Genomic DNA, 13,364 nt, shown 5'->3' on the forward strand with positions numbered 1-13,364 from the left:
ATTGTAACTTACACCTTATATTTTCTAGACAATTATTGCTAACAATTGCTATTCACATCTTACCTACTTTTTTTTTTTTTTAATTTTTGGCCTTGCTGATTGTCTTGCAGGGTAATCTTTTCCCAACCATGGATTGAATCCTGGCCAGCATGAGGAAGGCACTGAATTCTAACCACTTGATTGCCAGGGAATCCTTGGTACTTTCTATTTTATACTCAATTAACATAGATTAATGTTTTAAAATTTATGAAGCAAAATGGGAAAAGGAACACAAGTGAAAAATTAGACTCTGTAGAAATAGGGCTATTTCTTCCTCTATAATATGAAGAGTGACACAAAAAAGATAAAAATTATAGGAAAATGCAGTGGGTTGAGTGAGGGGAGCTGAACAGTTCATTTCTCAAATAGAAATAATCCTGATGGGTTTGAACCTCATCTGTTTAAGAAAGAAGATATGTTTCTGTTAGAAAAACCCCAGGAAAGTCATTGTGAGTCAGAGTTACTAGGGCAACAACCCTTTTAAGAAGAGTTATATAATATAAGAAGGAACAATCTAAACTCTAGAGCAAAAAAGAAAACGAAGATGAGAATGAAACCTACACAATATATTCTCCACCTACTTTCTCATCCATAAAATGACGAGACTGTACTAAATGATAACTAAATTTCCTTCTACCTAAGGGCTCTGAGACCAGACAGACCTTTGTTGGCAAAGTAATGTCTCTGCTTTTTAATATGCTATCTAGGTTGGTCATAACTTTCCTTCCAAGGAGTAAGCGTCTTAATTTCATGGCTGCAGTCACCATCTGCAGTGATTTTGGAGCCCAGAAAAATAAAGTCTGACACTGTTTCCACTGTCTCCCCATCTATTTCCCATGAGGTGATGGGACCAGATGCCATGATCTTAGTTTCTGAATGTTAAGCTTTAAGCCAACTTTTTCACTCTCCTCTTTCACTTTCATCAAGAGGCTTTTTAGTTCCTCTTCACTTTCTGCCATAAGGGTGGTGTCATCTGAGCCTAGATAACATATTAAAAAGCAGAGACATTACTTTGCCAACAAAGGTCTGTCTGGTAAAAGCTATGGTTTTTCCAGTGGTCATGCATGGGTGTGAGAGTTGGACTGTGAAGAAAGCTGAGTGCCGAAAAATTGATGATTTGAACTGTGGTGTTGGAGAAGACTCCTTGGACTACAAGGAGATCCAACCAGTCCATCCAAAGGAGATCAGTCCTGGGTGTTCATTGGAAGGACTGGTGCTGAAGCTGAAACTCCAGTACTTTGGCTACCTCAGGTGAAGAGTTGACTCATTGGAAAAGACCCTGATGCTGGGAGGGATTGGGGGCAGGAGGAAAAGGGGATGACAGAGAATGAGATGGCTGGATGGCATCACCGACTCGATGGGCATGAATTTGAGTAAACTCCGGGAGTTGGTGATGGACAGGGAGGCCTGGCGTGCTGTGATTCATGGGGTCGCAAAGAGTCGGACACGACTGAGCGACTGAACTGAACTGGACTGAAGGGCTCTGAAAATATTCCTTTTAGAAAATGAAAGAGTAGAAATGAAAAAAATAATTTTAACTGTAAATTAATCTCTTCCACTGACTTTCCAGTTCTATTGGCTTTTCTAGCAAAGAGGCTTTGAGAAGAGTTATTCTTTGTGGGAACTCAAGAGGAATATGTTTAGTACATACAACTGAACAAAGACAATTTGAGAAGACTTTGGGACAGAAACGTGATTATTTTTATCGCTGTCATTGTGGTTGGTTACTGAACTGGCTCCTTCCCTTTCATCAGCTCTACACCCACTCTACTACTGAAGCTCTTTTCAACAGGGCCCATGCATGTTAAGAATTTTCTAGTTTGGGAAAAGAGGAGGAAAAGGGGGAAATGAATCTCCTGGAGATGCATTGCTAAAGAAAACTTTTCTTTCAGACCCTTTGCTGTCAAATTTTTACTTCTAAAGTCACCTTCTGTTATTTAAACAAACATGAAATAAATTCCTTTCTTACTGAATCAGAATCTCTAGGAACAGAGCCTAGGAATCTGTATTCTAACGAGTTCCCAGTTGATCAAACTTAGCAATCCCCAGCCTTTTTGGCACCAGGGTCCTGTTTCCTGGAAGACAAATTTTCCAGGGATGGGGTGGGAAGGATGGTTCATGCTGTAATGCAATCTATGGGAAGTAATGGGGAGTAGTAGATGAAGTTTTTCTCTCTCATCTCCTGCTCTGTGGCCCTGTTCCTAAGAGGCCTTGGACCGAACTGGTTCATGGCCCAGGAGGTTGGGACGACTCGTCTAACTCATTGCCTCTCTGGCTTCAGACATTTGCATAACCTTTGCCATACTCACATTGTCTTTTGCCATTGTTCTCTCAAATAGTTTTAGGTTAACTTTAAAATTTTAGTCATCCTAAAAAATATCCACTGAATCATAGTTTTGATGCATTATTTTCTAAAAATGTACATTAGAACATGTAACTATTTTAAAAATCCATCGCGAACTAGCTGAAGGCAGCAATGGCTCCATTCCACAGATTCCAAGCTGTAAGTCTAGAAAGAATGAATTCAGCTGCCTTCAGGCCCATGTGATTCAAACTTTGGCCCTCTTCTTTCAGGAGCCTCCTTCCTAGGCCTGGGCGCCCTCACACAGTGCTTTGAAAAGCCCTTCGCTGCTAGGATCCATCCCCTTCCTTCCCCCAGGTACCCTCTCCTGTCACCCCAACCAAACTGGATTTTTATATCTGAACTTAGAACAGTATCACCAAGCAGGTTAATAAATGTTAAAATGTAATCTGCAGGTTTAACTCTTGATAGCAAAAGGCTTTGATTTCCAGGAATGGGATTCTCCTCAGATACATTCATACAGATATATTTATACAGCCCTTTGCATCAGCTCCTGAACCGGCACACAATTCTCCAGCTTCATTTCTTTTCAATCTTCCTCACTCACTCTGCCTCAGCCACACTAGAACACACCTTACTTTCTCCCTCTTAATATACAAGCTCTTCCTACCTCAGTACCTTTGCACTTGCTGGATTTCTTCCCTCAGGGGCCACCTACACATTCCTTGGCTTTCACTCAAAGTCCCTGCTTTCTGAGAAGCAGCTCCTGATGAGCCCAGCCAAAGCTACACCAGTTCCCCACACCCCCACACCCTCCAGGCATCCTCTATCACAGCATTTTTTTTTTTTTTTGGCTTACATAGTTTTTGGGTTTTTTTTTTCATTTATTTTTATTAGTTGGAGGCTAATTACTTTACAATATTGTAGTGGTTTTTGTCATACATTGACATGAATCAGCCATGGATTTACATGTATTCCGCATCCCGATCCCCCCTCCCACCTCCCTCTCCACACGATTCCTCTGGGTCTTCCCAGTGCACCAGGCCCGAGCACTTGTCTCATGCATCCAGCCTAGGCTTATCACAGCATTTTTTAACCGAGGGTGACGTTGCCTCACAGGAGACATTGGTAAGGCCTATAGACGTTTGCAGTTGTCACTACCTGGGGTGACACAAGTGCCCCCTAGTGGGCAGAGGTCGGGAATGCTAACAAATAGTCCCACACGCCCAGCACAGCCCTCCTACTGTGGGTTGTGTGTGTGTGTGTGTGGTTAGTCGCTCAGTTGTGTCTGCCTCTCTGTGGCCCCATGGACTGTAGCTCGCCAGGCTCCTCTGTCCATAGAATTTTCCAGGCAAGAATACTGCAATGGGTTGCCATTACCTACTCCAGGGGATCTTCCCAACCCAGGGATTGAATTCACGTCTCTTGAATCTCCTGCACTGGCAGGCAGATTTTTCACCACTAGCACCCCTTGTCAATCCCCCACAAATGGTTAGCTGGCCCCAAATGCCATGTTTGAAGAGTTCAGCTCGGTCAGTGTACCTGTTTTTTCCTTAGCATCATCAGTACCAGAACTGATGGTGCCACAGTTTCCTTCCTACTGAATGGAGTTTCTTGCGAACTGGAGTTGAGGGTTGTTCTCTGCTCCATCCCCAGCACCTAGAGGAGTTCCAGGCACCTTGACTCTCAACTCTGGTCCCACTTGCCCTTGTCCTGTGAAGCCCAGAGCTTCACAAGGAGTTGAAGATGCCTGGCCTCAAGTAAATGATGAAAATAAGAAAACAAGTCAGTTTCCAAAATGAAAACAGAAGTGTGTTTAATTAATGAGTGTACATATGAATGAAAGTTGTGATAAGAAGTCTCTCACACTTTCATGTACTCATAAAATTATCTTCATAGCCATTAGTGAAAGCTTGGTTCATCTACTTTTTAAAGATGCATAAAATTTTCTAAGTTCAAATATATGATTTTAATTATTAATACACCAGTCTCCTAATGCCCCAAGATCAACTGTATAAAATGTAAGCTCATCATTTCAAAAGATCAAAAGCAAGTCAGTATTTTCTATATGATTGATATATATACAGAAAATAATTTAGTATTAACTAAATACCTCCCCTTCCCTCTTTATAAATCATTCTTCCCCTTGGTTGTAAACAAATTTTTCTACAGTATAAGATAAGAGCCAAATTACCCAGTATAGACTTTTCCAAAACAGAAATGTAATTCAAAAAATAATAAAAGGGACCATATGCCAAGAGATTTGCAGCACTATTGAAATTATTTACTGAACACTGATGGTAGATCTCCTTCCTATCACTACAGACTCCACACAAGCACACACAAAACCTTGTATTTCTGTAGTCTTTTTCACTTTTATCTTTCTCCCAAAAGTAAATGTCACTGGAATTACCACTGAACACCAATGTGTGTGTGAAAATAATTCTAATATGTGTAAAAAAAAAATCAGCACAACACTCTAAATTAACTACACTTCATTTAAAAATATATTAAAAATTTAGGCATAAGGAAGGATTTACCATAATGCCATCCAAATATTACTGGTGTGAGTTAGGATTAGAACTCAAGTTCTGTCTCTAATTCTGAGTACCACCTGCTTTCTCCCATGCCCCAGGTCTTGTTTCACAGAATGCTACTGGGTATGTCAGCAGTCACTGTGCTTAGGGGTTTCAAACAAGTTTTGGAAATGCTGGATTAGTCTCAAAAAACACTACTATACTTGCAAACACGCTTTTCCAAGGCAGAAAGCCTTTTTTGCTACTCTGCCCCTCTTTTTTCCTTATATTTATTTCTGCCCTGCCACATTCTTAAGATTCCATTAGAGCCTGCCAGTTGTTTACATAAGCACCTAGAACTGTAGTACCAATGTAGCAGAAACAGTGTAAATCACATGGCAATGGATTTTCTTCCCCTGGTGTTTCTGTGGACCACTCACTTCCCTACCTTCTTCTAACTGCTAAAATACCATTCTGGTCCCCAGGAAAGCACTTAATGCCTTCTATTTCCAGAGCCCTGAGAAACCAGACCTACCTCTAATGGCAAAATCACACTCACTTTTATTTTCCCAATGGGTAAATAAAAACCAGCACACTCCCATGATTTGAAACCCTTAATGTACTTAGGAATCTAACATTTGGGGTCACTTAAATAGAAAAAAGAATCATGAGATGCTTTCATGTTAAGTCATTTAGTCCCAAGTTGGGTTTGCTGATTTTGTTGTATTCATTTCTTGACAGTTTGTTAACCAAAGTAGAAGTGTGTTATCTGTCTTCTCAATGAGAATTCTTGATGGATAATAGGATTCAAAGGGTCTAAAGAGAATGTACAATTCTAAAGAGTACATTTCATGTTTTGGAGAGGGCTCTCCAATGACCAGAAAGACTGAGCCACTTTTAGTATAAAAAATTAGGACTGTGTGACAGAGGTTGACTGTGCACAGATGAGCTAGACTCACTCTACCCAATATCCCTGACTCCTTGGAATGCCATGGGAAACTGACCAAAAAACTGTCCTGCTGCTTGAAAGGACTCTGACATGGTGATATCTGGTCACTGTCTTCTACAGTGAGGACATAACACCTTAGCAGGCCACCAGATCTCAACCCGTGACTTAGAGAGTTTCATCCATAACGTAGATATTGTCTTCTGCTCGGACAGGCTTCATGGTTGCATCTTTCAAAGCTCCAATCTGAGAATCTTTCAATGGAATCATACTGCAGAAAGAATAACACAGTAAGAGAAAAGTACCACTTCTCAAGTATGAGCTGCATAGTTGTTTATGTTCAGGCAAGATCAGGTATTTGCATTTCCCAGATGCCAATTCCACAGCCTATGGAGTGAAAGAAGCTTTCAGAGTTGTCAACATGAAGTTGCAGGAAAGTCTTAATAATGAGATGGAAAATCTCAGCAGTTATTAAAATAAAATTTAAAAAAACCCTGAAATTGGTGTCTGTCAAGAGACTCATATCACAGAATAAAAAAATGAAAAATCTAAGAAGACTAATATCAGGCTTCAAATTAAAGTATTAAACTAGGATGCACATTCTCAAAGATGGTCAGGAACTGGTTTGGCTGGTGTTTTTCCAACTGTGAACTGAGACTATTTAGTGAGGGTCAAATTAAATCTATTTAGTCATCTATATCTTATATTTAAGGTGAATATATATATCTAAGTATACAAAATATTAGAGCTACTGGATATAATAAAACAGTATTGTTCCACATAAATCTGCACTGGATCATAGAGTCAAAAATCTTAACCATGTCTTATGTGGAAAATTATAAAGTCATGGGTTACCTGATTTTGTAACATGCACACTCATGTATCAAGTATGTGAAAAGGTCATTTGTGGAGTTTTGATATCGTTGCATTTTTAGGATGCATATATAGTCACAATTTTTATTACCTAAGCCTTCCCAGAAATAATATATAATGCACTGAATTTTCATTAAACTCTGATCTTTAAATGAATTACTTATACATTTGTGGAAACAGTTTAAGTGTTGGTAGCTCAAGATAAGTCAATGTGACATAGCTCCTCAAATATAAAATTATGAGGAACTTTTCCTTTTTGTTTTGTGTTGTTTGTCTATATTATACATTATTTTCTGCAATAAATATTTTCTTTTCTAATTATGAGATTAAAAGTGAACCTTAAAAAAACCTTAACAGTGAAAGGACAAAAATGAACTAACAGGATGCTATTTTTCATACTTTTTGGCCCATAGGGAGTATTTCTTTTCTTCCATTCTTGGAAGCAGGTAGTCAAAAACTCCTAAAAGTCTGGGTTTGGGACTCTAAAGGACCTAAGATGGAATCTTTTACCTGCTGTGTGATGTGACCTTGGATGCCACTTAACATCTCTAAACTTGTTTTCCAATTTGTAACCTGAGATTAATACAAGTGCCTGTCTCACAGGTTTATTGCTGTGAAGGTCATGCCTGCAATAAAAAGCCAGCATTTATGGAACATTTGCAGTATGCTGGGGACTGTTCAAGGCATGTTCTGTGCACTGGCTCATGAGATTAACTCATACATAAGGAAGGCTGTATACAAACATCCAAATAAGGGAAACTAGGAGTAATGGATGGAGCCTAAGAGGGATGGATTTTATCAAAGACAGACCTTGCTTAAAGCCTAAACTGGACCAGATGAAGCAGGCTCTTTGGATTTGAAAATAGGTAGTGGGTTCCCACCTTTACAGGTGTTTGGGAAAATGACTACAGGGATGCATACAAAGAGGATTTAACTTTTCATTGGCCAGAGGGATAGATTTGCACAACTGTAAATTCAAATGCCTATGAGGCCACACAGCTAATGTAATTGAGCAGAGCAGGCTGGGTGTGGAACAAAGGGCAAGGCTGCGAACTACGGAGGGTTGGAGGCACGGCCCCACCTGCTGCCTTTGTGCATCTTCAGCCTGGAGCTGTCCTCCTCCAGATCTTTGCAGAGCTGCCTTCTGCTCCTTTGGGGCTCACTCACATAGTCTATTGTCTGTCTCTGTATTCCCCATGGTATTTCTCTGGAAGTTCTATAAGTTCCCTGCTTATTCATTTATATGTTTCTGTCTGTTCTGCTCATCTCTTCAGAGAATATAATAAGAATTCAATAAACAAGGCACTGAATGAAGTCAAATAACAAACCAAACAACTCGTACAAACGGCCCATCACACAAAATGCAATTTAGTGTCTTGTTTTAACAGGTTAGGTGAGAAGTGCTGTTCTGTAGCAATTCTGGCACAATTTCAGGGAAATAGAGATGCTAAAATCATCACTGGAAGGTCGGACAGCAGTGGAGGTGCTCAATAAACTGGATTTTTCAGAATCCCAGAGTATAAAATGGAGAGCTCAGAAGAAAAAGAGGAGAGGAACGAAGAAATCTTCCGCATTTTTACCCGAGTAAGAACATCAAAAGGCATTGACAAAAAAATCTTTCAAACTTACCGTAGTAGCCTCATCCTGTTACCCAGGCAAAGAGATTCTAAATTGTGGGAAAATGAAGAGAAAATTAAGCTTGTAAGCCAAAGAGTTCACGAGATTTCTTTAAAAATCAAACAAGCATATTATTTCTGTTATTACTTTAATGTGAACAAAATCTGTATGGACATCAGAGCCTAAAAAAGTTAACTTAACAGAAAGAATGCTTTAAAAAAGGAGGAAACAAATCAATCTGGACCCTTCTCTGATAACTCCAGGTTAACTTTTCTTGAATCTCTAGGAGTCAAATAAGCCCCTTTTTATTAAGTATCTTGTGTTTATTATGATTAGTATATTCATCCATATGCCCTAGCTTACTTTAATACAACCATATTTCAGTGTAATTAAAATGAGAGATTGTTTTCTCCCATAGATGACAGGTTTTGTACACACACACACACACACACACACACACACACACACACAGAACTGGTGGAAAGAGACCAGGAGGCGCTGGATGACTCTTGTGAAACCCTTTGTTCTCCTCCTAGCTCTGAAATCATGTACCCTCCCAAAGTCTCATGAGCTTCTTCTGTTAAGTGGGTGCTGTAAAACCCTCAACAATTTTACCTCCTATAACAACAGAAATTTGTTCTGGAGAGAATGAGAAAAAGAGAAGTAAATAGATCTTATATATTATACTGGTCTTTGACTTCCAAATCCCAACTCTACCCAACCAATGCTAACTCTCCATGTTTAATTTCTCCTATGGAGAATTTAAATATAATGTTTCTCTTTATGGGAAAATATTTTTAAGATTAAAAAGGAACAAGGAAATAATCAAGGAAGTTGTGTGAAATTGAAATCATGTGAGATGTAGGACTACAGGCAGCTTATCTCAAGAATACCCCCGTGGGCACAGTCCTGAGGTGACTTACTTTTGCTAATCATGAATACCAAAACCATGAGCAATAATAACAAGACAATAACAGAGATTCCAATGTAGATTCCCTTATTGGCGATCATCCATGGATAATGTGCCAGCACCACAGGTTAATGAAACATCAGCAGATCAAAAAAAAAAAAACAAAAAACAAAAAAATCTTGTTAGAATTATGATAGAAAACATTTTTTAAAATAATGTACCCAGACACATTTATCTTTACTAATATTTGGTTAGTTCTGGATCATGAGGGGTGAAACCAAATGATCTGAATTTATAATCATATGGGGAAATTCTAAGACAGCTTAAAATTCAAAATGTATTTGGAAATGGTAGAAATGTTGTATATCTTTCTTGGGGTAGTATTTACAGGTGTGTATACATTTTTTTTTTTCCTCTTTTTTTTTTTATTATTATTTTTTTTTCCAGTGGGTTTTGTCATACATTGATATGAATTAGCCATGGATTTACATGTATTCCCAATCCCGATCCCCCCTCCCACCTCCCTCTCCACCCGATTCCTCTGGGTCTTCCCAGTGCACCAGGCCGGAGCACTTGTCTCATGCAAGGTGTGTATACATTTGACAAAACTCAAACTATAAGCTTCAAGTGAGTCTGCTTTACTATATGTAAATTACATATATTTTTAAAAATTAATAAGGTATTTTCATATATAATCCTCTTATGGTACTAGAAAACAATTTTTGTTCATATATAAGTTAATATGGTGGTATTACATTTATGTGCTCAGTTATTGAATTTGGCCTTTTGTTAGAAAACTCTTTATTTTTTTTAAACTAGAATTCAAGATTCTATATATTTCTTTATAAGTAGATTTGAAGTAGCTGCTCATATATATGGTGCTGCTTAAAAATTAAAATTCTGTACAATTGGAAAAAATACAGTTTTTTTAAGCCTCCTGGTGTGCCTTATAAGGAATCACCTCTTGTGGTAAACCGCAAAATACACCAGGCATCATGTCTGACCCTTTACATAACTTAACTCTAATCCTAAAGATGGCCTGCAGGAAAGGTATCTTAACAGAGAAAAAGTGGAAGACCAGAGCAAAAGATTAAGTCTGAAGTTTATTCACATTAAGTCTGCATTAGAGTTTAAACTCTGGAGCCAGAATTTCAGCTTAACTTTACTTAGTTGCTGTGTGACACTAGACAAGCTATTTAACCCCTTTGAACCTCTGTTTGTCTGTCATTAGCAGATTAAATAAGGTTCTTGGGAAAGGTACATTATGTAGTTCCTGACAAACAAAATGAGGAATCCAGAGAGTGGCTTAGCCTCTGAGCGATCCTTGCTTAAAGGGGGAACGGCCAGTGTCTTGGGAGGAAAAAGCTGTGTTATCACCTTACATGTTGGGGGTAAAGTGGTTGGATGGAAAATGGGATGGTAGGAAGCAGGCTTTGCTTCATTTTAAAAAATATTATGTTACATAAACTCTTCAGGTTCATTTTAGAATATGTGGCTCAGCATAAAGAGAGGAAAACAAAAATCAATCATAATTCCAACGTCCAGAAAAGTCACTATCACCATTTTTCATTAAATATACTCCTGTAGAATTTTATTTCTCCAATATTTCTATTAATAGAAACAGTGACCATATTCAGTATATGCTACAGCATATGCAGTATTTCATTTATTTTTGTGTATATATATATATATATATATATATATATATTTGGCCATATCACAGAGCATGTGGGGTTTAAGTACCCCAACCAGGGATCAAACCTGTGACGTCTATATAAAAAGCATGGAGTCTTAACCACTGGACCATCAAAGAAGTCCCTACACTATTTTAAAAATTATTTTTTTCGCTTAACAATTGATACTGTTTTCTCATGTCAGTAAATACACTGCAGTGACAACATTGTTAATGGGCATAAGTGGGCATGCTTAATTGACTAAGTAATTAATCTCGTTATTGAACATTTAGGTTGTTTATAACATTTTCATGATTATAAATAGCAGCAATGAACATCTTTTCTTATACATCTTCACATATTTGCTCAGTTCTCTCCTTAAGGTAGAGTTCAGGAAATGGATTTACTACTGGACAGAATATATGCTGCGTGGTTTTCAGGATACCTGAGAGACACTATAACACCTTCAAGAGTCAAGACACAAAAAAGCCCATGATTTTGCCACTGCCTGTTGTGAACTCGCTTCTATAATGCTTGTTGGTTGTTGTTGTGGTTTAGTTACTAAGTCGAGTCCAACTCTTTTGCAACCTCATGGACTATACCCGCCAGGCTCTTCCATCCAAGGAATTTCCCAGGCAAAAATACTGGAGTGGGTTGCCTCTTCCTTCTCCAGTGGATCTTCCCACGTCAAACCCACATCTCCCACATTGGCAGGTGGATTCTTTACCACTGAGCCACCAGGGAAGCCCAGATATAGCTTTTACTTTCTGCTAAACATACCTGCCTGGCAGCTAAGAACAATTTCATCATTTAGGATATTTGTTTCTTTTTTAAATTCAGCATAATCTGACTATATAAAAATACAACAGTCACTTACATGGTGGCAGTTCTGCTATTTAACAGGCATAAGCAAATTCTGTCCATATCCATCAGATCAGTCAGTACCCATACCATGAGAGTGATTAAAATCTTGTGGTGGTGTTCTCTGTCACTAAGGCATGCAGCATAGGCCATTTGACCTCATACTAAATAACCCCATTTTCTGGAGCTGGACTTTCTCTTACAATGGCCGTGCTGCAATTACCCACCACTTATGATCACGATTACTTTCATACCTAAACTCTTTTTGTTTATTGCTTCTAAGAGTTATTTGTACACAATAAAAAGAAAGTTGTATCGCCCAAGGGAGCCAAAAGAAAATGTCCTATTAATAAATTCTTCAAAGAATTCTTCAAAGATGAGGCTTTGATGAACTTCATGAGACTAGAACTCCTTAGATTTTTCTCTCAAGCTAACTGTGAAAATGTGTGAGAACATCCTACAGAATCATAAAGTTGTTCAAGACCTTAGGGCCTTAATAAGTCATCATATGGGGAGGATTGTACATGGAAAGACTTAGCAGTGGCCTCAAAATTTCTTTCTAGAAGGACAATTAACTTGGAAAAAAAATATTAGAGGCATATATTTAAGCAAGCACACTTTCATTAGCATAAAATTTTGGGTTGGGATTGCCCCCATTCCACCACATCATTTCAAGGCATGTTACTTCTCTAACAAGGATCACAATCTTCCTTGGTAATAATGTTACTCATTATCCTTGAATTAATTCATTCTTTTTTCCCTGATTTTCTTGCCAGGAGAAAGTCTGTAGAGGGTGTGTATATAGAGTGTGTGTGTGTGTAGAGTACAATACCACTTTTCAGGTGTTTCTAACAAACTAGTGCATCTATATAAACTTTTTAAAATTAATTAAAGCATCTCTGGGCTTCCCAGGTGGCTCAGTGCTAAAGAACCTGCCTGCGAATGCAGGAGACTCAAAAGATGCAGGTTTAATCCCTGGGTCAGAAAAATCCCCTCGAGGAGGAAATGGCAACCCACTCTAGGGGGTTGCTTGAGCAATCCCATTGACAGAGGAGCCTGGAAAGTTATAGTCCATGGGGTTGCAAAGAATCAGACATGACCCAGTGACTGAGCACAAAGTATCCCTATTTAAGAGTCAGATTCATTTTTTACTTTGTTTTATGGATTACAAAGAATCAATCTATGGACTAGTCTAGTCTTACAATAATAATCTCTAAATGTAACTTGCTTCTAGGGAGACATACAAGTGAACCCAGTTAAAAAAATAGAAAGGAATATGCTTACAGTTTGAATGCTACAACAAACAGCACTTGGAAAGTTTATTGCAGTGGCATTCCCACCTGCTAAACAAGAAGGAAAATTAATTAGAATTATAAAGAAATATTAAATTTTCACTGCAAACACCAGTATATTCCCATTGCCATCTGGTAATGAATGAGAAAAGTTGAATAATCATATGGCCAGATACTGTAGGCACTACAGGAGTTATACCAAGTCAATGACATTTACTAATTTAACCTGCAACCTGTGCTTCTTAACCATTTTATCATGGTCCCTTCCAAAATGGAACCCTTTTTTGTCTCTGTGGAAAAAGGTGCAGGTTCACAGAAAGTTTACCTACAATTTC

At 38.4% G+C, this 13,364-nt stretch overlaps 1 protein-coding gene across 1 annotated transcript in view; it reads right to left on the reverse strand.

Moving 5' to 3' along the window:
* Nucleotides 1-4,140: 4,140 nt before the first annotated feature.
* The window catches only part of LOC122700486 (hepatitis A virus cellular receptor 1-like), a 28,254-nt gene continuing 19,030 nt past the window's right edge, over nt 4,141-13,364 (reverse strand). Inside the window, exons 7-10 of the mRNA XM_043913397.1 lie at nt 13,022-13,077; nt 9,217-9,289; nt 8,306-8,342; nt 4,141-6,074 (exon numbers count right to left, since the gene is read on the reverse strand). Coding sequence (XP_043769332.1) covers nt 5,972-6,074; nt 8,306-8,342; nt 9,217-9,289; nt 13,022-13,077 — 269 coding nt within the window. The 3' untranslated portion in view covers nt 4,141-5,971. The remainder of the gene's footprint in view (nt 6,075-8,305; nt 8,343-9,216; nt 9,290-13,021; nt 13,078-13,364) is intronic.

This window comes from Cervus elaphus, chromosome 9 (assembly GCF_910594005.1).
Source record: "Cervus elaphus chromosome 9, mCerEla1.1, whole genome shotgun sequence".
In the NCBI taxonomy this organism is placed as follows: Eukaryota; Metazoa; Chordata; class Mammalia; order Artiodactyla; family Cervidae; genus Cervus; species Cervus elaphus.